The sequence below is a fragment of the Tubulanus polymorphus genome, chromosome 2 (genome assembly GCF_964204645.1).
Source record: "Tubulanus polymorphus chromosome 2, tnTubPoly1.2, whole genome shotgun sequence".
Classification (NCBI taxonomy): Eukaryota; Metazoa; Nemertea; class Palaeonemertea; order Tubulaniformes; family Tubulanidae; genus Tubulanus; species Tubulanus polymorphus.
The window spans coordinates 8,214,064-8,239,455 of NC_134026.1; the positions used below are offsets into that span (position 1 = coordinate 8,214,064).

General features: G+C 38.1%; 3 protein-coding genes across 7 annotated transcripts; 2 read left to right on the forward strand and 1 right to left on the reverse strand.

Annotated features, from left to right (window-relative positions):
- Positions 1 to 3,719: 3,719 nt before the first annotated feature.
- LOC141900086 (equilibrative nucleobase transporter 1-like) lies at positions 3,720 to 9,274 on the reverse strand. The gene is made up of 10 exons (XM_074786817.1): positions 8,794 to 9,274; positions 8,212 to 8,258; positions 7,902 to 7,978; positions 7,693 to 7,785; positions 6,823 to 7,078; positions 6,581 to 6,739; positions 6,406 to 6,507; positions 5,240 to 5,429; positions 4,821 to 4,944; positions 3,720 to 4,550 (listed from the first exon to the last, which is right to left on the reverse strand). The coding sequence occupies exons 1-10, from the start codon at positions 9,189 to 9,191 to the stop codon at positions 4,419 to 4,421; spliced, it is 1,578 nt and encodes a 525-aa protein (XP_074642918.1). The 5' UTR covers positions 9,192 to 9,274; the 3' UTR covers positions 3,720 to 4,418.
- A 1,266-nt stretch (positions 9,275 to 10,540) lies between these two features.
- Positions 10,541 to 18,069, forward strand: LOC141899971 (cytoplasmic dynein 2 intermediate chain 2-like). Of its 4 annotated transcripts, none has more exons than XM_074786631.1 (12): positions 10,541 to 10,663; positions 11,135 to 11,216; positions 11,739 to 11,823; positions 11,918 to 12,056; positions 12,806 to 12,935; positions 13,553 to 13,734; positions 14,516 to 14,658; positions 15,324 to 15,403; positions 15,852 to 16,024; positions 16,411 to 16,568; positions 16,781 to 16,986; positions 17,937 to 18,069. In XM_074786631.1, the coding sequence occupies exons 2-12, from the start codon at positions 11,158 to 11,160 to the stop codon at positions 18,064 to 18,066; spliced, it is 1,485 nt and encodes a 494-aa protein (XP_074642732.1). In that variant the 5' UTR covers positions 10,541 to 10,663; positions 11,135 to 11,157; the 3' UTR covers positions 18,067 to 18,069. The 4 variants fall into 4 exon arrangements, with proteins under 4 accessions (XP_074642732.1, XP_074642735.1, XP_074642734.1 ...); XM_074786634.1 differs by having other exon boundaries at positions 10,650 to 10,776; XM_074786633.1 differs by lacking the exon at positions 10,541 to 10,663 and adding an exon at positions 10,708 to 10,776 and having other exon boundaries at positions 10,952 to 11,216.
- A 159-nt stretch (positions 18,070 to 18,228) lies between these two features.
- LOC141899973 (cell growth-regulating nucleolar protein-like) lies at positions 18,229 to 24,982 on the forward strand. Of its 2 annotated transcripts, none has more exons than XM_074786636.1 (9): positions 18,229 to 18,356; positions 18,827 to 18,974; positions 19,628 to 19,742; positions 20,266 to 20,373; positions 20,468 to 20,563; positions 21,108 to 21,443; positions 22,060 to 22,171; positions 22,632 to 22,732; positions 24,722 to 24,982. In XM_074786636.1, exons 2-9 carry the CDS (start codon positions 18,853 to 18,855, stop codon positions 24,860 to 24,862), a joined length of 1,131 nt encoding a protein of 376 aa, XP_074642737.1. In that variant the 5' UTR covers positions 18,229 to 18,356; positions 18,827 to 18,852; the 3' UTR covers positions 24,863 to 24,982. The 2 variants fall into 2 exon arrangements, with proteins under 2 accessions (XP_074642737.1, XP_074642736.1); XM_074786635.1 differs by lacking the exon at positions 18,229 to 18,356 and adding an exon at positions 18,529 to 18,609.
- The last annotated feature ends 410 nt before the right edge of the window (positions 24,983 to 25,392 follow it).

Consider the following 25,392-nt stretch of genomic DNA (forward strand, 5'->3'; position numbering starts at 1 on the left):
CGAACCATCCAAATAGAAACGAAACCAAGTTCCTCAGACGTTCATTACGGTGATAATTCTCCATGCTCACGCTTAGATTGTGCGTGTGATATTACTTTGAATGCGTTTTGAGCATATAGATATTACGCACAGCAGAAATCGCTTCTTGTCGAATTCAATGGGGACATTGATTTTTTTACGAGATTAGCCGAAATTTGACCTAATATATATGATATATACCCGGTCTGCAGAACAATGTGTGGCTTAAACTTAAGCGTACTCATTTACGCCGATAATACGGTCCTATTCGCCGATAGTCCACAAGGACTTCAGCATTTAATTGATAACCTGTATGCCTACTGTAAAAAATGGAAATTATGTATTAATTGTGATAAGACGAAAGTGATGATTTTTTCTAAACGACGGTTACGGATCTTACCTGATTTCTTTATAAACGGCCAGAAACTGGAAATAGTTGATAGTTATAAACACCTGGGTATAATTTTTTCTTATACAGGATCCTTTGTTCAATGTCATAAAACTCTAGCGGAGCAAGCAAGGAAATCGTTATTTTTTGTACTAAAGAAGGCCAGCGAGCACTCCCTACTTAGATATAACTTTAAAACTTTTCGATAGCATGGTATTACCAATTTTATTGTTTGGCTGCGAAATTTGGGGTTTTGAAAACCCCCAGGTACTTGAACGAGTCCAGTTATCTTTTTTCAGTACATACTTAGAGTAAAGCGATCCACCCCTAGTATTTTCATCGATGGTGAACTGGGACGCCACCCCTTGTATATTTTTGTTAAAATCAGAATGGTGAAATTCTGGGCCAAATTAGTCAATGAAACAAACAATATTTCTTCGTTAATATATAAACATGGTTATTACATGCACATCAATGGACAATCTAATAATGGATTTGTCATGTTAAGAATATCCTTGTGAGAAATGGCCTCGGTTACTTCTGGGAGAACCAGGCAGTCCCTGACATCAACCACCTAACTGCTCTTTGCGACAAAGACTGACTGACCAGTATACCCAAGACTGGCACGCGAAAATCAATGAATCACCAATTGCTGCATCTTACAGAAAATTTAAACATCAAGCCGGTTTCAAATTTGAAGATTATTTAACTTCCATCCCTTTAAACATCCGTGTAGAGATGTGCCGTTTCAGATGCTCCAATCATAGGTTATCTATAGAGGAGGGTAGATATCGCCATATTGAGCGAAATGAAAGAATATGCACTAAGTGTAATATGGGAGTGGTTGGTGACGAATTTCATTTTCTTTTAGTGTGTCCATTTTCACAAAATTTAAGAACTGAATTCATCCCTAGATATTTCTGGCGCTCCCCACACCAAAGCCAACTCCAAAATCTGTTCAACTTATCTGGATCACTCCTTCTCAATTTGGCGATATATATCAAAAAAGGTTTGCAATTATTCTATTAATATCTGTCATGTTCGCCGTATTGTTATTATGTGTATATACGTGTATTGTAATTTTTCTAATTTTTCTCTTTTGCTTTTTCTTTTCTATAAATATATTGTATTGTATGTTTAACTCTGTGCAATGAGTTAATTGTGGAGCAATAGACTTAACTTAACTTAACTTAACTTGAACCTGACCTCGCGTGTATTGTGATGTATGTATATCGTAAATTAAGTGTACAAAGTGTCATAACAGAACAAGTCATTTTATTATCAACGGATGAATGATGAATCGTGATTGTGACGCGTGATCAGTGATTGACAAATCGGATTTTACTTAATAAAGAAGTTTCCAGTTTCTAGGCGCCATTTTGTAGCGGTCCCTCGAGGTCCCCATTGTTGCGATTATTTGCGCTCATTTTCAAAACATAAGTTTAGATTGAATATCATATAGTTCTGCAGTCCCTTGCTCGATGAACTTAATTTATACACCATTTTAATGGAAATGAAATGCAAATATTTGATGGTGATTCTTGGATTTTTTGAACGCAGCAATTGAGAACAGTGACGATATGAAACCAAGGACCGCATATCTTAACCGCGCGTAAAAGAAATCGCGATATTTATTAATTCTGAAATATCTAAGTATATCTTGAAGCTATATTTCCAATTTTCACATAGGTTAAAGAGGGTTATTTGCAGTTTAGGCCTGCTTTAAAATGTTTTGAATATCTTTCCTGAGGACTGATCTGTACCCGCTTGAGTTGAGATTACGCGCAAAAGGGGTCTCCCACTGCGCACCGCCATTTAACCGAACATTGAGATTTGCGAAAAGAAATCGCAAAAATAAGATTTTATACTGGTTTGATATCATTAATATTGCTTCTTATGGTTATATATTACCTTTATTTTCGTATGGTTAAAAATGGACTTTGAGTGCTTTGAGGAATTTGACTTTTGTTGCGTTGGGAAATTGAAGGATTTCTTGTAAGAGTGGGGACGTTCTGTGTTGGTTGCAAAGGTGGCCTAGTTGAGAGCCTAATTTGCTTGCCAACAGAATGTATCACTCATGGATGGACACTAGAACAAAATCTAAGTTTTTATATAATTTTGAATATGCGGCGCAGCTTTAAGTAGCCCAACTGGACGTTGACCCCCTAAAACAGAATATCAAATGGGGGACAGGAACCCCTTCAAATATAATATTGGAATTTTATATCAGTAAGGTTATCTGGTCGATGTTTTCCAGCAAGAAGGTTGAGATTCAGTAAATTCATCGTATGATCCCAGGATGAGGGATTACCAGAGGGAGAGAGATATGTGTTGAAATATGTCCTAAGCGTTTAAATTGACTGGCACATTTCACCATGGACTCTAAAACGTTTTGGGCCTATGATTTCACCGAACACAAAATCGGCGCTAGGCTGGACGGGCTGCATGCGACAATTCCCCAACTGGGCCTTTCAAACTTCAAAGCGGGACAAACCGGATCCCGAAACAGGCTAATCAAATTGCCCCCGCCAAAATACAGTATAAACAAGTTATGGATTATAATCTCAAAATATCCCCATGGAAAATGTGAAGAAATCAAATTGCATTTAAAGATTTCTTGTTGCAAATCTCAATGTTCAGTGAAATTGCAATGCGCAGTTGGAGACCCCTTTTGTGCGTGATCTCAAACTCAAGCGGGTACAGATCAGTCGTCAGCAAAGATATTCAAAAGATTTTAACGCAGGCTTAAACTGCAAATAACCCTTTTCAACCTCTACAAAAATAGAAAATACAGCTTCAAGAGATACTTAGATATTTCAAAATCAATAAATATTGCGATTTCTTTTACGCGCCGTTAAGATATGCGGTCCATGGACTCACATCGTCACTGTTCTCAATTGTTGCATTCAAAAATTTCAAGAATCGCCAACAAATATCTGCATTTCATTTCCTTTAAAATGGTGTATAAATTAAGTTCATCGACCAAGGGACTGCAGAACTATGTGATATTCAATCCAAACTTATGTTTTAAAAATGAGCGCAAATTATCGCAACAATGGGGACCTCGAGGGACTGCCACAAAATGGCGCATAGAAACTGGAAACTTCTTTATTTGGAGCAGAAATTTTGCCTGGCAGTCCCTAGTCATCCGAATTAAGTAAGTTCGATCTACTGTGTTTGGAATTTCCTAATCTCCGAGGTATAACCATACATTCTACTGTTTTAACTTAAAAGATGTGCCATTTTTGATGATCAAGCTAAAGATGCATCGATAAAGATACAAGTTTTTATGTTCAAGTTCATTTATTTCACATTTTACAATTACAGGTTTGAGAAAAGTTATATTTTTGAGTAAGTTTAGATGATGAAAGAGCTCGAGCCTATACGTATAGGAAAAAATGAGATTAGTAACGATGATAAGAAATAGTTAACAATTACCTGTTCATGTGGACTAGAATTCATTTTATCTATTCAAATAAATGTGACCAGGTTGACGATCATCACGGACGGTTATTAAGATGCAACAGCAGTTGTTTAAGAACTTCTATGAATGAATATAGAATTCTTCACTTACGACAGATAGATTAAGTTTACAGTTAATAGGAATAAACAATAATTACGAGACCTCGCACTCGGCAGCGCGTGCCATTTTGTCGAGATCGGGATCTGAATTGACAGGTCTGTTTAGCGCGGTGATATTTTGAGTGAATTCCCGCGGGTCCTGACAATCCAATGAAAAATACACACGAATGAATGAGGTAATTTGACTTCTTTGTCTGAATGAAGTTCAGTCGAACGCCTAGTTCCGAAGGCGTCTTGATCAGAGTGGACTCCAGCGAAGTGGAAAACGAGATCTTCTAATGTTCACGGTCAGACGAGCACGGTATGATTTTTTCCTCCGTTACAGTACAGAAAATTATGATTTTGGTCTGTTCCAATTCTTTGCTTCAATTTACAAAAGATACATGATTGAATCTATACTGTAAATATTGACTTAGTATACAAAAGGGAATCATGAGGTTAAAATGCCTTGTTGTTTTATAGGCCTACACCACCGTGTCAGTTGATCGATTCTTTCCCCGAACATCACAGATAAAGGTTGTAGAAATGACAATACGACGCCAACTATCATAAATAGCGATGGCTAAAATTCGAAATGAAAATTTCAAATACATGTATATATTTTATAGATGTTTATACACATTTAAAACAATTTAACTACATTAACGGGACTTTCTTGCACCTTCCCTAAATTTCTAGGGTTATATATGCGATAAGTTGGATCGGTGATAAATTGGGGCACTATGCGTCGATGGAGATGTGCCTTCACAGTTTAATTCAGGCATGGCATGTTTCTAATCAGCAGTACCGTGTAACATTTCATAGAAATTAAGTGGGACGGGTATATACTTACTGGTAGGTAATTAATAGGTGGTCCTTCTCCCCATTTAAACAAAGGATACTGAAGCATGCCTATGATTCCACCATTTATGATCCTCAAAGATCCGAACAATCGACCAAAATGTTCCACTGGGAATCTACGGTTATTAAATTCAGAAATGATAAGATGAAACTCCTATCAGCTGCGATCATCCGAGCGTTTATGCCCCGGACCATTCACCGTTCACACGGGGTCCGAATTTGGCCCCACCAAAAACGTCGGACCAGGCCCGAGCCAAATTTTAGCACGGGTCAAAAGGATTGCGTGTGAACGCGCTCTGTAATTATTAGGCACGGGCCAAATTTGACTTTGGTGTGATCCGGTCCTGCAGGGCGAAACCGGCGCCGTGTGATTTCGGCTATCTTATAACTTCAAAATTAACCAGTACTTACGCCATGAAAAGGAAAGCCGCGCTCAAACCGAAAAGAAACGCTCTGAATACAACGAGACAGATGAACTGTACGTAAAGTAGACCTTCAACAGGAATCAAAACTAGTACCGACAGTAACAAACAAACAAAACTACAGAATGCCTGAGGTAATGCAGCTGGTCTTATCTGATCATAATAATTCGGATTATCACCTGTAAAATTATAGATAAATAATAACAAGACAATTTTCATTCAAATATTGTCAATTATGTATCAATATCGAAATGCAAGATGTGTACAATGTTGGTATGCACCAGCCGAGGTAAAAATGCCAGAGGTGTAAAAAAGGTTACACGTCACGAGTCCGACGGTTCACGAGTCCAACGGTTCACGAGTCCGAGAGTTACGAATCGGATATTTGCTCTTGAAATGGGGTAATTTTCCCTCATCTATTTGATTGATTGATTTTGATTTGATGTGCTTTGGAGACCCACCAGTCACACCTCCTTTTAGATCGGAAATTGAGGTAGCCTACAGATATGTATTCAGTAGATGATCGGTCGAATTTAGAACATGTTTGTTTAATCAAATCGACGTACACGTAGGGCTACATGTTATTGTAATGGGACATTTCGATTCGGGTTCATGTAAACAATTTATAGGGTAATTTTCTTGGATGCTAAAGTTTACATATTGAGTTCTCAGCAAATATATCATTTGGCTTTTCAGGAAATATTATTGAACTTTCGGTTATCAGCGGTTAAACAATAGCCAACAAGTAATGTACGACAGCTGGTCAGTGGTCCGATCCCGCAACCAAGCGTGTGGTGAGGTGTAAAGAATACTGAAAAATACGGAAGTCAAGCTTACGTACTTTATGCACGGCCCCCTACAGGAGCTGATATTGCATTGCATGTATAAAAGTTTTTATCTTCGCTTGAAATTATATTATACCTTCGGACTCGTGAACTGTCGGACCCGTAAACCACGGACTCGTGAACCGTCGTACTCGTGGGCTGTTTCCGATAAGGATCCCCGGCAAGATTATCACCGAATTCTATATTGCCAGGTATGAAGACCGACTCTAGACAGATCCATTGTGCATGATAATCTCATAGATGAAGTTATCAAGATAATTATGCCACGGTTTACATGAAACTATGGAAATATATAGACTTTAATACATACGATGAAGACGTTTCTTCTCCAAGTGCAAAAATAATCCTTCCAATGGTCCAAGAAATATGCCGCCAAGCAGAATATAGGAAAATATATTCGTGAAAAAACTCACTGTAAAACATCAAACACATAATCTAACTGTTATTACTGGGTATTTTGCGGTTTACCTAACAATCAGCCCTACCTTTATCAACATCGTTTTTAGTGAAGCGGGTGAGCATTGGGTTTAAAGTTCCCATATAATAGAAGAATTGTAGTTGAATTATAGCCTCCCACATCAGTTCTAATAGATAGACTCTACTGAACAAATAATATGTCAAAGCTTTCACCTTACGTTCATCAACTGTAAAATGAAACCTGTGTTAGGTGAGTTGTGGGCCGACTATGATATCCTAATAGGCAGCACCTTCAGCAATGCAGTCTAACCTTTCGGTTCGTACGAAGTTTGTATTTCGTCCGTTTTGTTTCTCTCATCTTCGACTAAAACTGTACCAGCTATATATCCTACTTTGGCGTCTGCGTCGTCGTTCGATCGATTTTTACCACTTCCTCGCGGATGATCTTTCGGGAAAATTTTGAATTTAGGAAGCAGGGCGAACGTGCTTATTGACACCATCACCACACTCAATACGCAAAGGACAATGAAATAGTGTAATCGCTTCACACCTTTGCCGTGCAAATGCTGCAAGAATGATTCCACTTGATAATCAAAACATAAACCGACATTAGACGTATCTAATATTAGAAAATATCTAGCTCGCTAATAATAAGAAAATCCCACAATGATAACGAAAAATTAAGTCCGAAAACGTTTCAACGTTTCGAGTTATAGATAGCTTATTCAACGTTTCGAATATATTTATATCCTAATAAGTCATCTGAAGATGACTATTAGGATATAGTTTTGTGTTATTATTGTGGGATTCTCTTCATATTATTGTCTCAACACGGATAAAGTGTCTCATCAATGGCGATCTAGCTCGCTATCCGAGCAGTAGGCTAAGGCGTTTTTTAATTACTTGGAGTACGGATCCGCCGCCCAGAATTCTGCAAAAATCATCATTTTAGAAAGAAGTAAAATTTTTTGTCCTCCTGCGTGTCTTCATCACGATTATTTAATGAATTTTTTTTGTTATGTCCGTCTTGATTTTCAATCTCATGATTTGCAAAAATTTTTTGAATTCCAACAATCAATTCTGTTCAATCAATCACAATCAATTCTGTTCGCCCTCCCACTATTTCTTGAAAAAAAAAATATATGCTCTCCAAGTAATTAAAAAAGGCTTAAAGGATTACCTTCATAATTAACATTACAAAACCGGAAATGTCATATGAAGAACTGTATAACGTAACAACAGTTAAACGAGCGGTATCAAAATAATTGCCAATCTAAAAAGAAAATTACAAAATCTTTAATAAAAATAAAACAAAATTATACCTCTACCAATATTTATCTTCGTTGTTGTTCAAATGAAATGATCATATTTGTACCATGACGTACGTACCTGCATATTTGTTGCAAGCAAGCCTACACCTCCGATACCAATACCAGCTAACCCAGGAAATACGAGGACAGGAACATCTAGAAATTGCACAAATCCCATCATTGATCAGATGTCGAAATATCAGGAGAGTATCGCTGCTTTTGGGCCCCAATCCTTGCCTTGTCATGGGGGAAAATCCCATATTTACCATATTGATTCATGAAAACAGATTTTTATGCTCAATTTACATAATTTATTTGAAATATCATTGGGGTTGCAAACTATAACCACTGTTACAATCCTAGATCAAAAGTTATCGTAATTTACGCACCTGGACTTGCAAAACCCAACATTAAACATCCACTGGCAAATATAATGCTGAAACGAAAATTTAAAAAATACATTTATTCATCATTATGCACTATGGTGGCTGATTCGGGCTATAATAAAATATTTTCTGTATGGCTAGACGAACGATGAAAATATGCGGTCAATTTTCTTTTGTTTTCTCGCCCGAGAATTCAAAAAGTTTGGTTTTCTCGTGTAAAAAACCAAAAGCTCATTAAGATTGCCCTTTTCGTTAAGTCAAAGATCTTTAAACCAGCAATTTTGACATTCATCCTATCGGAAACTACATATTTCCTGACGTATTTCTTCAAAAATATCTGATAGTAGCCTATGAAATGGCCGCTCTATCTGAAAATGCCTCTTCTTCTCCTCCCGACCCCGGCATTCCGAATTTCCTAAATATCTTCTGTTCAGCTAGACGAACGATGAAAATATGCGGTCAATTTTCTTTTGTTTTCTCTCTCTATCCGAAAAATGCCTCTTCTTCTCTTCTGGACCCCGCCCTCCAAATTTCCTAGATCCGTTCATGAAACAGCATACGTTTGAATACGTTATATCAACTTACATGATGGTAATTCGCGTAACTCGGGTTCCATGTTTATCTAACAACCAACCAATAACTGCAGCAGAACAACATAGAGCTGCTACGCCTATCGAAAACACTAACATTAGCATGTCATTCTGTTGGAGACAAGTCGAATAGGCTACACTCGTATTGTTGTCGTCATTGGTCACGATCTCCGCAAATGATGTTTCATTTCTGCTGGATTCCGAATCACTCGCCGTATCGCTACCGTTTTTTAGACCGATGTTGCACAAATGGCTATAGACTCCGTCTTGCTTAAGGACAAAAACTAATGGCACCCAACCGAATATACTGCCAGCAAATATTAAACATTCCACCCATCCAAATAGAAACGCAAATATGTTCTTCATACGTTCATTACGGTGACAATTTTCCATGCTCGCGGTTAGAGTAGATATTACTCTGTATACGCATTGAGCAAAGATAAGCACAGTAAAATTAATCGACTTGGGGCCACAGATCTTTTCACGAGATTAGCCGAAATTCGACCTAAAAGAAGTCATTTTATCATATATACGGGTGAATGACGAATCAGGTGATTGTGACACGTGATCACTTTTATGAATGGAGTTATCACACAATTATAGCAATAGCGGATTTAGGGTACCTCACATGCCTCCCCTTTTTGGATAGGCGAAAAAAAATCGAAATGAATTTGAAAAAAATGTTTTATCGAGCTGAATTTCCTGAGGGTGTACCTCAAACGGTTGGGTCCTGCTGAGAGATGTTTCGGATATTCGGCAAACGTTGAGAATTTTCTGGAATTGAAAGAAAGGGCAGTGAAAGAAATTAGGGTTTTGTGTCTGAAAGTGATGAAAAATGGCATCAAGCGTAATATGTATGTTGAAAATCTAAGGCAAGAAGAATGTTATTCAAAGTAAGAATATTTCAAGAAACCGGCCTAACCATTTCACGCAGGAATGCGTGCCCTAATTTTCCCGTTTGTAGATTTTCGAATTCGAATGAAGAAATCTGTCAAAAAAGGCTAGATTTTTTTGTAATCTAGCAAAGTAGTTGTTTTTACTGCGTACTTTTTCGCAAACAGGACGTGCCCTTTTTGGCAAAGGATGTACCTATCCTCAAAAATCTTGGCTGAGCGTGTTGAAAAAAGCACATTCGATAAGGAGTAAACGTAAATTATGGTTACGCTAGGTTTCTTTTTAAGACAGTAAAAAATCGTTGTAATAAAAATGAATTATATTATGCATTTGGGTTGATTCCTATTATCTCTTTCCTTTGCTGGATCCGGCATGTTGAATTTCTTCGCCAATTTTCCCCCGTTCATTATCTTTTTTTATTTCGTCCGTATCTCTTCTTCTTCTTCTTCTTCTTCTTCTTCTTCTTTAGAGTAATGTGGAGGACCCGCATTGTCCCACAGCGTCTTTTTTTTTTAATCAGTGAGTCGACGAACACTGATATGTGTCCTGCCTGAATGCATGGTTTCACTAGGATTCGAACCCTCAACCTCTCAGTTGTGAGTCAAACACCTTATCCACCATGCCACAGGACAGGACATCTCCTGGATTGGATTAGATAGAGACGAAGAAGTGAAAATATCGATGGACTCAGCTGATATGATATTACTCATTCATGTACGTAGTTCCTGCAACAATGTTACGTTGGTGAGGATGCATTGAATTTTCGAATTCACCGTTTCGTGCAATATGGTCGTGAGTTTGGGTTTTTTTCGGGACCAATTCAATTCAATTCACCTGTGGTGAAAGGTCTGTCATGTCAAAATAAATTGAATTCAATTCAATTGACAGGTTCTGGAAACTCTGCAGACATTCCGCTCATAGATAAACATCAACCAAATTGTCAGCTAGTGGACTTTCATTCATAAGATAAGGTTCTTGACTTAAGATTATCGTATCGTATCGTTTTCATGGCCACCGTTAGTCAGTAACCTGTCCGTGGTTTTTACGATCGGATATTTTCACAAACCACATCCGATTGGTAGAGGTATAAGCCCATCCGATTATAAAACTTACCACCAACGATTAGTAGGTAACTAACTACAACAACGAGAGGCAAGTTGACTTACCTACCTACTTAGTTAGTTACCTAATCGTTGGTTGTGAAAATATCCGATCGTGAAACTAAACCACGGCACAGTCAGGTTACTGACTACTTCTAGTTGTACGTGGTAACTTAGACAAAAGCATCAAACAACATGAACATAGAAAGTTTTGAGGGTCCCCATTAAGAGGGAAAATTGGGTTTCTAAATGCTCTGAACGAACATCGCTTGTCATCGCAGTGAATGGTAGAATGTTAAAGAATTTACTCAACTATTCATAATTTGTTTTTCATTTGATTAGTTGCAATACAGTAGGCGTCGATTATGTTTAATGATGAATCGTTAGATGCCATAGAAATCAAGTCGACATGGAAAAGAGAAAGGTACTAGGCCCTATAATTTATAAGTTCATGATAAGGGGGGAAAGCTTAGCACTAAGCAAGTATAATTCAAGTCATGAAAATGACATTTTTTCAGTAGAATAGTATTGTAACCCATGGTAATCTCTAGTAGTATGAAGTAATAAGATGTAGCGTATAGTAATGTATAGCAATCTGAAGTAGGCCTAGAGTAACTGATAGTAATGTAATGTAAGTAAAATGAAGTAATGTCTAGTAATATGAAGTAATAAGATGTAACCGAACCCATAGTAATGCCTAGCAATATCGAGTAATATAGTATATAGTATAGTATATACCTATATAATTATAGATGCTATAATTAGGCATCAATACAATATCCGAGTTGTATATTATGTATTGCGTAGATGGTTCACAAAAAATATTTCAACAAACTTCGCAATGGATTGGTTGTCCCTGTCGATTGGATCCGACTTGAGCGTAGTCTACTGTAGTTAGCCAAAAAAAAGCGTGATGGTGATATATGTGCGAGGTGCTATTTTTCAGGTCACTGGCAGAAGCCCATACGCAAACGCGAGAAATTATTTCGGATGAAATAGGGATCCAAAGTGTTTCAAAAGCAAATGCTCAAGTGAGTATAAAGAGAGATTAAACCAGCCAACCCGAGCTAGATTGATATTCTTCGTAACTGTATTGAGTTATAAACATGTATATTACTATCATAGGTGCAAACCGACGAACAGCCTGAAGAAGATTTCAGCGAAATATGCGATGACTCGGATGATTTGATCGAATTTCTGAAGAAATGGGAGCCGTACATCGCCAGACAGTTAGAGAGTAACAGGAGAAGCCATGCTTTTGATGGTTAGTCAATACAGTAGAATTCGCTTGATTCGGATCATTTGAGACCAACAAAATTCAGCGGGTTTATGGCAAATCCGAATTCAAAGACATGTTCTTGTAGGCCTAAATTAATGAACAAATGGATTGCAAATATTGTCCGGATCAGACCGAAATCCGGATTAAGCCTATCAGCCATTTAGCGGGTTTGATTGTATTTTGATTCATGTCGGCTACAGCTACACAGTTCACATCCTCCCCTGGCAGGGATTCGAACCTATGGCATCGATATTAGCACGGTACGAATCGCGCAGCTACACTTGAAGCTTAGATGAATGAGCCAATGAGTCATTATTAGCCAATCACATAGGCCTATTCCGTTTTAATTTAGCCCGAGTTTTCCCATTTATAGTTCTTGCGTGAAATTTGCCTGAACGATTTTACAACAAGCAATCTGATTGGTGCCGCAAGTTCGTGTGGTAAACCTGCGCATGCACAGCCAACCCGGTCTAGTGTGGCAGGGTTTCGTGGCGTGGCCGAGTGTAGCGATGCCATCAGGTTTGAATCCCTGCCGAGGGACGATGCATGGTTCAGTAATGAGATACTTTCATTTAACTCTGACTAAAGTTCCACTGTTCTAGAATATAATTCATCTTTTTGTTGAATTAGATCTAAAGTGTTTCATTGTAGGGTAAAATTTTACTTAAAGACTAATTTGATATGTACATGTCGTAGGCTTGAATGGAAATATTTTTAAATCGCTCTATTTGTAGGCTATCGCGTTATGTGGGAAGAACAAAACTCATCAGTTTCGTGTATTCACACTTTGAAGAACGCGAGTTTAACAGATTTAGAGGTGACAAGTTTAGCATGGAATTGCACTGGATCTGTGATTGCTGCAGCGTATCCTTTACCTATTAGATATTGTTTATCTTTGCGATGAAGAATTTGTTTAGATGTGCGTGGTTAGTATGTAGGCCCGTGATGACTTCATAGATGATTTAATCCATTTTTGGAAGTAGTCTAAAGCTGCTTAGATACTCTCTAATTTTAGAATGGCTTTTACATTTTGAATACATGTACCTTAGAACATATGATTGATTCTCACATTGGTAAGACAGTTACTTTTCAGAAACAAATTGAAAATGTCCATACAAACAGGGGAAAAGATGCCCGTCAAAAAGGACAAAAATTATCAATGGGGGCAGGACAGAAAGTGTTTGGCAAACCCGACAAAAATGTCCATGCATGCTGGACAAAATATGCCTGTTTAACAATGACATAAATGCCCATGAGAATAGGACACAAAATTTCCATGCAAACGCGACAAAAAATTTCATTTACTTCTATTTGCTCACCCTTTAGCTAGTCAGAATTCATCAAAATGTGCCATTTCAAAATAACTATAACAATAATTTACCACCACTCTTCTCGTCCCCCTTTGAGGATTCCCAACTTTTTGGTATTTCTCCGCTCTCATACCTGTAAGTTTTAGATTAAAATCCTTAATCAGTGTGAAGTTATGGAAGATACGATCACGAGGACTGGTGTACGCATAAATCGAGTTTGTGTTTTTGGAATCTGAATCGTCGATCTTTGGACGCCGATAAACCGGAGCAAACCGTCGATTTGTCGAGTTGTTTGATGTGCATCTCATTTCATCCGAATCAACCGGCTTTAATTGCGGGCGGAACATTCAACGGTAGGTCGATTTAATTTTTACTGATAATATCCATGTCAGCCAGGAGAGAGATGCATTTCCACTGACTCCGGTTCGGTCACCAGTGCCATTACGAATATACTCGTAGCTGATTCTTCCTATTTACAGTTAGATATTTGCACTCTGGCACATGGGAATGACACAGTTCCTGAATAACGGGCAGTGTGAACAAACTCTGCTTCATTCTTGATGCTCATTAGTCAATTTTCGAGCAAACGCCGACTATGTAACAGATCCAATGCTAACCTACGAGTAATACTTATCCAGCTACGAGTATACTCTTAGTGGTAGTTGGGGGCAGCACCGTTTTATCACTGTGGCAGCAGACATGTTAATGCAGGAGGTGTGAATACAGGATCTTCTATCAACTTGCCAAAAATCCAGTATCCATCCTTGATAAACACCTGGGCCCGGTTTTATAGACTGGTATCAACTTTTGACCTTTTGACCCGGGGGCTAAATCAATTCATTTTCAATTGAGTTAACCCACGGGTTAAAGTTAATACCAGTCCATAAAACTGAGTCCTGGTTAACATGGCACAAATTTCATAAAGCAGAGTATCTCCATCGACTAAAATCAGACCCTTTTCCAGAAGTCCTGACAACTAGACAACCGTCAGAATCTAGCCTGTGAATATCTCTGTCGAATTAAACGTCCCCCTCGTTTGATACATACACCAGTCAACTTTCAGCTTCCAGCCTCTATGATTATTTTGATGTATTCACCGATGATTTGGTGTGTACTGTATATTGTATCCAATAGGGGAGGTTATTGTATGGGACACGGCTAATGAAGATGATATAGTAGCGGCTAGTTCTGGTATAGGAGATGATTCTCATCGTGAACCGGTATCGAAAGTTCATTGGGTCAAAGATCTTCAATCAAAAACGTCAACAAAATATAACGTACGTATTGAACGAAAGTAAACTTACCAAGGAGCTTGTCACATATAGCTGGTTTCCATCAGAGTTTCCTACTATTTAACCTTTTTGTAATTATATCAGTTGGTGTTTGCCAGGATACGAGGGCGGAGCTTTCATTAGGGGTGGATATGTGACAAGCCCTGAGGGCCCAGTTTCACGAAAAGGATTAAGGCCTAAATCGATTTAAGATAAACTGAGTTAACACTTTCAGTGCTGACTAACTGATACCCTATAGTGCTGGAGATAACTTGAAAATTTTGATAAATTCCACCCTAGTGTGTTGTAGAGCGGGAATACCGTTACAGTACGTCTACACCGTGGTGCGGTGTATTGCTAGTTACTAAAATTTCACTATGTTTGACAGGTGCTGCCATTTTTCAATAGAGATAAAAACTAATTACTAATTACATCAATGCACCGCGGTGCAGCGTACTAGCAAAATCCATCACCGATTTATACACTGCAATGCGGTGTAGACGCACTGAAAGGTGGAACAATGGGAATACCACTATAGTGGTATTCCCATTGTTCAACACACTAGGGTGGAATTTTTTAGAATTTTCAAATTTTCTCCAGCACTATAGGGTATTAATTAGTCAGCACTGAAAGGGTTAACTCGCAGATTTTTCCCTCATTTCACTCTCTAGCTTGTCAGCGTCAGCGGTGATGGTAAAATGCTCACGTGGCAGTTGAATTTACAGAAGCGAAAACTAAACCTTATCGAAGGGTGAGTTCGAACAATTTCCTACTTAAAAATCTAATGTCTATTTCAACTTGACTTGAGAGCACATCAGGTGGCCTAGTTTTGGTGGTACATACCTGATAAAAGTCTTATTAGAACCAGAAAGGAGTGGTATTTGAACTAAAGCATTGTTTTCTAGTCCATTATTCACTGTACTGAGGGACAGCAAAAAAGTCTTCATTGAAAGGGGTTCATGAGAGAAGAGACTCCATGATTTAAAAGTTTAACAATATGTTTCCATGCCTACACACCAAACTACAGTTGGTATGCTTGGAAACATATTGTTAGACTTTCAAATCATGGAGTCTCTGTTTTCTCTCATGAACCCCTTTCAATTAAGACTCTTTTGCTCTAAAGTCTGGTTGAAATTGACATTAGTCGCGAAGATGAAGGCGAGTTTGCATGCAGGTAATGTGCGTTTCATATTTTGTAGACATATATTACTGACAGAGAGCCTGCCGCGTTCGACACGAACTCAACAAGGCCACGAGATGGGCGTCACTTGTATATCGTTTTCGCGTGATGATAAGTCGACATTTTTAGTCGGTTCGGAGTGTGGCGGTTTATTCAAATGTTCGATGCGTATGCGAGGAACTCCGGCTGGTAGTAAGTACCACTCGTAGCCTGGAACCAGTTCCTCGCAGTTGTGAATTTAGAGTTCACTCTTGAATTAGAATTAATTCGTTACTCAGCAACTGCAGAAACGTATCCTTTGTGCTAATAGTTTCTGATCTCAATTGAAAAGGTCTTTTCATGTTATCGTGATCAGCGGCCTAATATACAGAATTTTTTGTTTAAATCGAAGCACATGATTTGGAAATTTCGGTCCCAATTCATTCAAACAATCTTCTAACCAGTCTGAATCGGCAAGCAACTGATAAGGGTTAATTTTGTTGGTTGCCTAGTTTGATATATCAAGATTTAAACTATACTATACTATAAAGTAGAACATTGACTTTAAAGTTATGTCATTCTTTCTTATTCCATTTTAGGTCACATCAAGTCTTCAGTAATGTTGACATCACCGGTAACATTCAGTTATGATACCCACACTGGTCCGGTCTATTCAGTCGATTGCTCTCCGTTTCATAGAAATCTGTTCGTTTCTTGTGGATCGGATTCATCCGCCAGACTATACAGCATGTTACTGGTAAGGTTTTCAAAAACTTGTTTTCTTCAATACGTTTAAGCGCCGGTATAGCTGAGGGTGAATGATGTCAAAATTAACTAGAAATGACTAATTTCAGCATTATTTGGATATAGTCTAGGATTATAGTTGTTTAGAATTAACTTATTTGATAACAAATGAAAAAATTTTTATGGTAATAACTGTCGAATTCTGGTGTTGTTTTGCCATTTTAGTCCAAACCAATAATGACCTTCGAACCTAGTGCTGGGTATTTGTTCTCTGCTCACTGGTCGCCCGTGCGTCCGATGGTGATCGCTATGGTATCGGAAAGTGGACATCTCATCATTTACGACCTGGAATTGAGTAATGCGCCGAAATATAAACTAGAGGCCAGCGCGAATAAATCTCCGGTGTTCACTCTACAGTTCAACAATCATTTGTAAGTTGTAATCAGTAACTATTGTATCAAATACTCAGGGGGTCTTGAGCAAACCTCACGTGGCGAGTTCCAAGATCGATACCTTGAATTTTGGAATACCGCATAAGAATTAACTAAATAAGGAGTTATAAAGGGAGTTAAGTTCATCTTTTCCACAAATATAGCATACTTATGATCTTTGTAGGATTCTTGCTACTTGCATACATGTACAGTAAACCCCCGATAAACCACCACAACGGTGCAGAATGATTTTGGCGGTATAGAGAATATGGTGGTTTATCGAGGGTGTTTTACTATGTATTTGTATTGTATTGTGGGGTTGGCGGTATATGGGAGGGCGGTATATTGGGGGTGACTGTACTTCGATATTGCTGGTTACCAACTGATTACAATTAATCATACCCAACTTTTCAAATGTGCACCAATGATAATTATTGACGTAGAAAAACCACTATCCGTACCATAAAGGGACGCAAACTCTCTTGAAAAAGGTTATAATCGATTACCTTTGGAGCGAATTGCAAATCCATTTAACCCTTTCAGTGCGTCTACACCGAATTTTACAAAGTTATCTCCAGGCCCAGTTTCATGAAAAAGTTGAACTCACATTTTTGGCGTAATTGCTATTGATTACTTCATGTTTTCAATGAGGACAACATTTCAAACTTAACCGTCTTAAGCTTAAACTTTTTCATGAAACCGGCCCCTGGGCTCGGTTTCACAAAAAAGTTAAACTCACATTTTTGGTGTAATTTCCATTGGTTACTTCATGTTTTGATTGAGGACAACAATTAGAACTTAACCGTTTTAGGCTTGAATTTTTTGGCGAAACTGGGCCCAGTCCTGTAGTGTTAATATTAACGAGCCAGAGCAGTGAAAGCGTTAAAACCTTAGTCAGAATTATCGGTCTTTAAACTCAAAAACATCGGTCATGATTATCATCATTTCAGAAATCGATTGTTGGCGACTGGCGGAGCAGACGGGTGCATAAAAATCTGGCAGCTCAGCAACGACTTAACAACGCAAATCGACAAGGAAGAAGAGAAATTCAATCAGTTAGCCGACTCCTTCGTGGATTAATCCTCGAAGCTGTTCGTATCTGGATATAAATGAACTCGTGACTGTTTATTTTCATTTCGATATTGACGATCTGTGATCACATTAGAATACCTAATCAACAACTCTATCCGTCCACATCGTTCTGTGCATCCTAGAATTTGTCATCAGCTAATTGAGCATTTATATAAACGATGCTTGTATGATATGATATTAGTGTGTATTTATTTGTTTGTATACAGTAGTTTAATTGTATATTTTATCTATTTGTAGAATAAAATCATTCGTATGGTTCATTTACACATTTTATCAAAGTATGTTTTTGATTTTCTCAGTGCTCCTAACTCTGCTCTTTGGTCAGGTTTTTAAAACCACTATTAGTATCAAGATAAAGTTTTAAATTTCCAGAGATTTTTGGTCGCAAGGTAAATTCGGATTCGAACCCGAACGATCGTCATCCACCGCCGATGACGTCATTTGCGCCGGGCTTCGCGAAATATCCATTGCCACGTACATGTTGGAATTCGGTGTAATTTCTTGAACTTTTTTCACCATTTCTAGCTCGACGTAAGCTAACAAGCTTCCGATATATTATATTTGTATTTTAATTGAGGGTATCAATGCTTTGAAGAATTTAAAAACCGTTTTTTTTTGTCGAAACAAGGCGTCAAATGTGAATGCGAGAATGGATGCCGTACTAATTACCGCCCGATGTCTATCGAAAACAGGAACATCATGGCATCCGCTTGGATACGCAAATGCTTGATTTTCGCTCTCTTTTCAGAGTGAGAAGTTGGAAACCCCATAAATATGGTGTTCTTTAACTGTAATGCGTGCGGTGAAAGTATGAAAAAGAACCAAGTCGACAACCACTGTCGAAAATGTCGCAATTGTCAGGTGGTGTCATGCGTTGATTGCGGAAAAGAATTTTGGTAAATATCTCAGTCTGGGTCAAGAAAAGTATTGGGATGGGACGTTTCCCTATGGGTTAAAATTCGACTGCAAATTTAAGAAAGAAAATATTCAATCCACTGGAACACAGCAACTCAAACCGGATCCTTTCAACTTGACTTGAGAGCATATCAGGTGGTCTAGCTCAGTCAGTTTTGGTGCTACATACTTGATAAAAGTCTTATTAGAACTAGAAAGGACTGGCAGTTCACCTAAAACATAGATTTCTAATCCATTTTAGACTGTTTTGAAGGATATCCAAAAAGTCTTGAATGAAAGGGGTTAAAAAGAGGAAAGTGACTACATGATTTGAAAGTTTAACAACATTTTTATATATGAAAACATATCGTTAAACTTTTAAAATCATTGAGTCTCTTTTCTCTCATGAACCCCTTTCATCTCTCACGATTTTGATAGATTTTACAAAAAACCTAGAAAGATCAGGAAATTTGGGTTTCTTTATAAATATGCGGTTAATTAAAAAGAATGATTTGTAACATTTTAAACTAAGAAATTCGTCGGATTTACTCGGGGAATTTTCTAGGAAAACAGGGAATTTGTGTCAGTTAGTGGAAAGAAGCCACCCTGTATTTGTTTTAAAAATTGTTTCATTCTTTTTCTATTTCATTTACAGGGGTAACGATTACAATGAACACGTAAAGTGTATCAGCGAACAGGAAAAATACTCTGGGAAAAATTACAAACCGACTGTCAACAAGGGTGAAGTGAAACAGTCAGCTTGGATAGACGTAAGGATTAACTGTACTGTCAATTCCCAACCCCCTATATACCTCTCACATCGATGATTTAGGATTTAAAGCGGTTGGCTGCATATCAGGCTTTTACCCTTTCGCTGCGTCACTGTGGTGTGCTGGGGTCCCCAGGTCAAAAATAAAAAAATTCAAATTAAAGAATACCATTAATTTTTTTGGGCTGTATTCATTATGATATTTCCTGATGTTTCTTCGATGAAAATAACTAGAAATATTGAATAAAAATTTTTATCAGATGCAATGAGCCTTGCAAATGCCGATGGCGCACATCAAATGCCTATTTTATGACAAGCCCAGCTCGTCCTATGCAGTGAACGGGTTACGTTTGACTAGTTCCAAAACAAAACACAGATGTTCTATTCTTAGAAACTTTGTGTTAGGCGGGTTTGGCAGTTTATCGAAAGCTAGGTGGTGTATTAGGGATTGCTAAAGCCTGCTTGATCTTTGTCACATTGTTTTGTAATCTGAATTCTCAAAAGTTGTTGATCTTTCTTTGCAGCAATGTCAGAGAGCCATCGATAAACATAAAAACGACATCCAACTGAAAGACTTACTCATACGACTTCAGTCGTATCCAAATATTCCTCGCAAGAAAGCTAAATTTCTGGTACGGATATTTATTTCCTCGCGATCGTTCTACTAAAGTCCATTTTGCCGTCATCTTACCAATATCTATTAACTGATTCATCAATTCTTTTCAGAACTTTGCCAGGAGTAGTTTGAATTTGAAATTCAAAGAATATCTAGTCGGGAAACTTTGGGAGGTGCTCGAAGCTGAAGCTAATATAGATAAACAGGTAAACCGATGATATCAAGATACATTCCAATCTATGCCACATGCAATTACTCTGAGCTAGGTGTTGATGAATTTTTTCTCACCATTGTTTCCAAATTTTAAATTTTAAAACATTTTGACGAGGGGAGGGTGGTCTCTGACCTAGAAAACTCAGGTAATCAGAAAAATCATGAAAAACCAGGGAAAACTCAGGGAAATTTATGTTATCGGCTACACTTGTCTTTATCAATGCGCGATTCATTAAAAATGATTAAATCTTCTCATTTTCGACAAAGAAATTCCTTGGATTTACTCGGGGAATTTTTTGTATTATAACATGGAAAAATCTGAGAATTCGTAGATTTGTGGAAAGTTGCTACCCTTGTGGGGATAGGATGATTAGTGCTTTGCAAGAAGATTTGAAAAGATTGGGAAAATGAAACTGTATCGTTGAAATTTGGGTTAAGCAAATTGAGGATTGTGCTAGCCTTTGTCTATTGCCAGAAAAGAAGTTAACAGGATTTGTCAAAGTCATGTTAGTTAGTTGGAATTTTGTATTCTAACAGAAAGCCGAAGCTGAGAAGGCCGAGAAAGGCGTAGAGCCAGAAAAAACTACAACGGTGACACAAACACCTGAAGAGACTCGAGTAGAAGCTCCTACCGAAAACGATGAAAACACGACAAAGAAAAAGAATAAACGCGAGAAAAAGGAAGAAAGAAGCGGAAAGAAAGCATCGAAAAAAGAGAAGAAAAATTCCGATCAACACGACCAAGCGGAGGAGAACGGTGAGAAAAAAACGAAGAAAAAGAGGAAACGAAAGCACGACTCGGAGAGCGAGGAGAATGAAGGGGTGACCACAGAAGCTAAGAGAGTTAAACGTGATGATACCGACGCGGAACAGGTTTGTATTCGTCAAAGTCTCTTCAGGGAAAAAAAGTTTACACAACCTTGATATTGGAATCTAAATCTACCGTTACCCTGAGGGATGAAATTTTGAAATGGAGATCTGGGAGATTCCTTATTAGTTTTGTTTTGATACACCACGCATTAGTCAGAATTGGATATTTGAAAATTGTTGAATTTGATTTTGAGGTTGACTCTAACTCAAAGGCGTCCCCAAGGGGGTGCGGGGGTAGCGGACGCACCCCCTTTTCGAGATAGCGTACTTTTCAAGATACTATGTAATCAATGTTCAAGATTTTTCTTGCGAATTTGACTAGACTTTTAACTCTAATGATTCATTTAGAGCCTGGAAAATATCTCTAGCTAAAGCCTCCAATTGTCACAAAGTGTTTTTGGGTAGGCTTACCAAACACCCAACATTGTGGATAGGTCTACTCTACTGGATTGATGCTTATTCGAACCCCCTATGAAAATTCCTGGGGACGCCTATGTAACTCTTAACTTGCTTTGTTACTACCCTCCAATTAACTAGTGTTTTTCTCCCTGGGTCTTGTAATGTGAAAGAAGATTTGTTTGTTACAGTTTCATGACTTATTGTCCGAAATATATTGTAGAAGCCTGTCGAAAATGGTAAACATAAAGAAAAGAAGAAAAATAAAACGAGTCAGTTAGATACAAGTATAGCACCGAATACAAATCACGACCATCCAGTTGAACCAGACACAGGTGAGATATGGAACGATACTAACTCAAGAAATGCCCAAAACTCCTTAAAAACTCCTTCAATTTTGAGAAATAGGCAAATTGTACTACTACGCCTACACCTTAATGGGTACAGTTGGGACCAGGTGATAATCGAATTAGAACCCATGTTTAGAAGTGTAAATGATAATTGTCGATAACAAAACCACCAAATTAATGGTTTACCAAGATAAACGGTGGCTATTTAGGAGTCTCCTGTAATTGGGATATAAAAGTGATGCAGACACTTCCTCGAAATCTAAAACTTTTTTCCTTTAAAACTCCTTATAACCTGGATTGACTGATCAATAGGGACCCTAATGGATGCCCAGCATTTACAGACCAGTTTTAACTTCAACCGAATTTGCCAATAGTTGAAAATCAGATCAGTTTGGAAAAATAACAAGACTTTGATAACTTGTGCTGTACCGGTATTATTCTTCAGGTGATAAGTGTAGTAAGAAATTCAACTGGCTGAAGACGATTGTCAGTCTGTTAGAACACAAGTCTGATAAAGAGATGGGAATAAACAAGCTGAAAAAGAAAGTGAGTGGATTGATACATAGATTATTTACAGTATTTTACACTTGTTGACTCAAGGCTGGTCGAGCTGGGCAATGGTTTTGCAGATGATGATTCGTTCATGAAGGTTTTTCAGCTAGGTTTGCTCCCATCTCCCCGAAAACGTATTCTGTGATGGATTATGAAACAGCTGCGTCTTAAACACTAGGATCTGTAAACATTCATAAACAAAGTGACTCAATTCACGTGGATCATGGTACCGGAAAACAATGGTCTCAAATAGTCCCAGAGTCTTTGAAACGGAACCATTTTACAAAGTTTCTCTGGGGATGACCCCGAAACCCTTGAAAAAATGCGAATTTTTTGGTTGACACCTTGCGCCATCAGATATGGGCCGGGCCAATCAATGTCAACTCGCTTCAGACCAGTGTGGACCAGCCGTACCAGTGAAAATCAAACCCACCCTACTTCCAATTTTGAATTGCCAAATACACTAACACTTTAAAACAGCCATCGTACAGACTTCACATACTGATGCATGCAGGCTGCAGATGAATACTTACAGTCAACTCCCGAAATGCCATTCACATCAGTGCAGAACAATTTTGGTGGTATAGAGAGTATGGCGGTATATCGGGGGTGTTTTACTTTGTTAGCCCACTTGGGACTTTAGTCCCACTTGGGACTTTAGTCCCAGCGGGCTATTGCGTTCACTTTTTGTCCGTCGTCCGTCCGTTCGTCCGTCCGTAGACGGAATCCAGTTATTTTGGGAAGTTTTGAAGACACTTCAAGGTAATGTCTTGATATTTGGTTTATACATGTTTCTACCCTAGACACATCTTCAGCCCAAGAACTGGCCCTATCAGAATCAAGATGGCCGACTGGCAGCCATTGTTGTTCGCCAAAATCAGGACTTTTTACACATTTTCGAAGTTTACGAGGGAAACTTTGAAGACTATATGATCTTTCGAATATATTTGAATCTACCAAGGGCCCATCAGCATAAGAAAAATTGGGTCCATCTGACTCAAGATGGCCGTCCTATGACCTTTTTAGTGCCCAAAAATGTCAATTTTGGCCAGAATTCTAGGTCCTGTAGCTTCCTACTGGTTTGCCATTTCTCATTGCAATTTGTGATGGGTATTCTTTGTAAAGGGATGTTTTATACCTGAGATAGGTATTTTTGATCCGCCAATTATGACGCAATTGGCGGCCATCTTGGTGTCATTAGTACTCATTCGTAGGTGGGAAAAAGTTTTTCGACATTATATTGTTACCTAAGCATATTTTGTTACAACAATGAATTAGAAAGTTGTAGCGTATAACGTGTTCTATGATTGGGGTGAGTTTCAAGTTCATTGTTTTTTGTATATGGCCACCAGGGGGCGTTGAATAATACAATATCTTAGTATTTCTATATTATATTTGTACCAATACATATTTGCAATCAATTGCAAAGTTGTAGCTCATGACATCATCTATGATTGTGGTGAGTTTTAAGGAAATTAGTCTATATGGTCACCAGGGGGCGTTGAATAGTAGAATAACCTGGTATTTCCTTATTATATTGGTACCTAGGCATATTTTGTTACCATGATCAATTGCAAAGTTGTAGTTCATGACATGTTCTATGAATATGGTGAGTTACAAGGTTATTGGGTTTTGAATATGGTCACCAGGGGGCGTTGAATAGTAGATTAACTTAGTATTTCCATATTAAATTAGTAACGAGGCATTTTTTGTTATCACAATCAATTACAAAATCGTAGCTGCTGACGTGTTTTATGATAGTATTGAGTTTCAAGGTCATTGGTTTTTGTATATGGTCACCAGAGGGCGTTGAATATTGAAATTGTTAGATTGTTGAGCATTTGAAACCACTTCCCAAGTGGGCATGGTGTCCCTGGACCCCTAGTTTTTGTTTAGAGGTGGGGGTGGCAGTAAATGGGAGGGCGGTAAGAAAGGATTGTTGTTTTTTATACTGGTGTATGCATACTTATTTCTGTTATGTAGGTGATAGCAGAGTACATGGAAAAAGGCGGCAAACGAACGAAGTCGGAACACGAACTATGGGCTAAATTCAGTCATAAGATCAACGCGCATCCGCGATTTAAAGTGTTAAAAGAACGCGTGAAACTGGTGGACGAGGGTTGAAGAATGCGGTGTATGGTTTAAACGATGCATTTATTATATAAGGTGGATGCGTGAATGCAAGTGCGAGGTTGTGTGAAAACATTATGTTAATGTTTTATGAATAAATATTTTAAAGATGAATTTGATAATATTGTCATATGTTATGGTGGATTTCCGATTGTTCTTGAATCTTCGGAACCTTTTCGGTAAGCTGCAAGTTGCATTGAACTCTACGATGAATTTGAGGCGAGGCTTGGATTTGCTGATGCTAGAGGCAGAAAGAAATGGGGATAGAATTAATGGCTGAAAAGGGAAACTGGCAAAAACGAATACAAGCGATTTAGGAAGGAATTACATGGGCATGAATTCGTTAAAAATGTGGGAATGAATGAACACCCATTGTGCTGTAGATTCCGCTTGATACGGATCATTTGGGACAAACAAAACGATATATAAGTATATGAAATATCAATGAACAAAAGGTGCTGCCGCTATGCTCGTCGTAAGCGGATTTTTTGTACACTAACATGAACCGACTCTGCCAATCAAAT

Bases quoted from the DNA above. Each gene is read 5' to 3' on its own strand.
- LOC141900086 (XM_074786817.1), bottom strand. From the start codon at position 9,191: ATGGAAAATTGTCACCGTAATGAACGTATGAAGAACATATTTGCGTTT. The intron at 7,979-8,211 runs GTGCGTAAATTA...TGCAATTTCTAG, and splicing joins GTTGGGTTTTGCAAGTCCAG to ATGTTCCTGTCCTCGTATTT. The intron at 4,551-4,820 runs GTAAGTATATAC...TTCGAATTTTAG, and splicing joins CACCTATTAATTACCTACCA to CCATCGCTATTTATGATAGT.
- LOC141899971 (XM_074786631.1), top strand. From the start codon at position 11,158: ATGTTTAATGATGAATCGTTAGATGCCATAGAAATCAAGTCGACATGG. The intron at 12,057-12,805 runs GTTAGTCAATAC...CTCTATTTGTAG, and splicing joins GAGAAGCCATGCTTTTGATG to GCTATCGCGTTATGTGGGAA. The intron at 14,659-15,323 runs GTACGTATTGAA...TTCACTCTCTAG, and splicing joins AAACGTCAACAAAATATAAC to CTTGTCAGCGTCAGCGGTGA.
- LOC141899973 (XM_074786636.1), top strand. From the start codon at position 18,853: ATGGTGTTCTTTAACTGTAATGCGTGCGGTGAAAGTATGAAAAAGAAC. The intron at 19,743-20,265 runs GTAAGGATTAAC...CTTTCTTTGCAG, and splicing joins AACAGTCAGCTTGGATAGAC to CAATGTCAGAGAGCCATCGA. The intron at 22,733-24,721 runs GTGAGTGGATTG...TCTGTTATGTAG, and splicing joins TAAACAAGCTGAAAAAGAAA to GTGATAGCAGAGTACATGGA.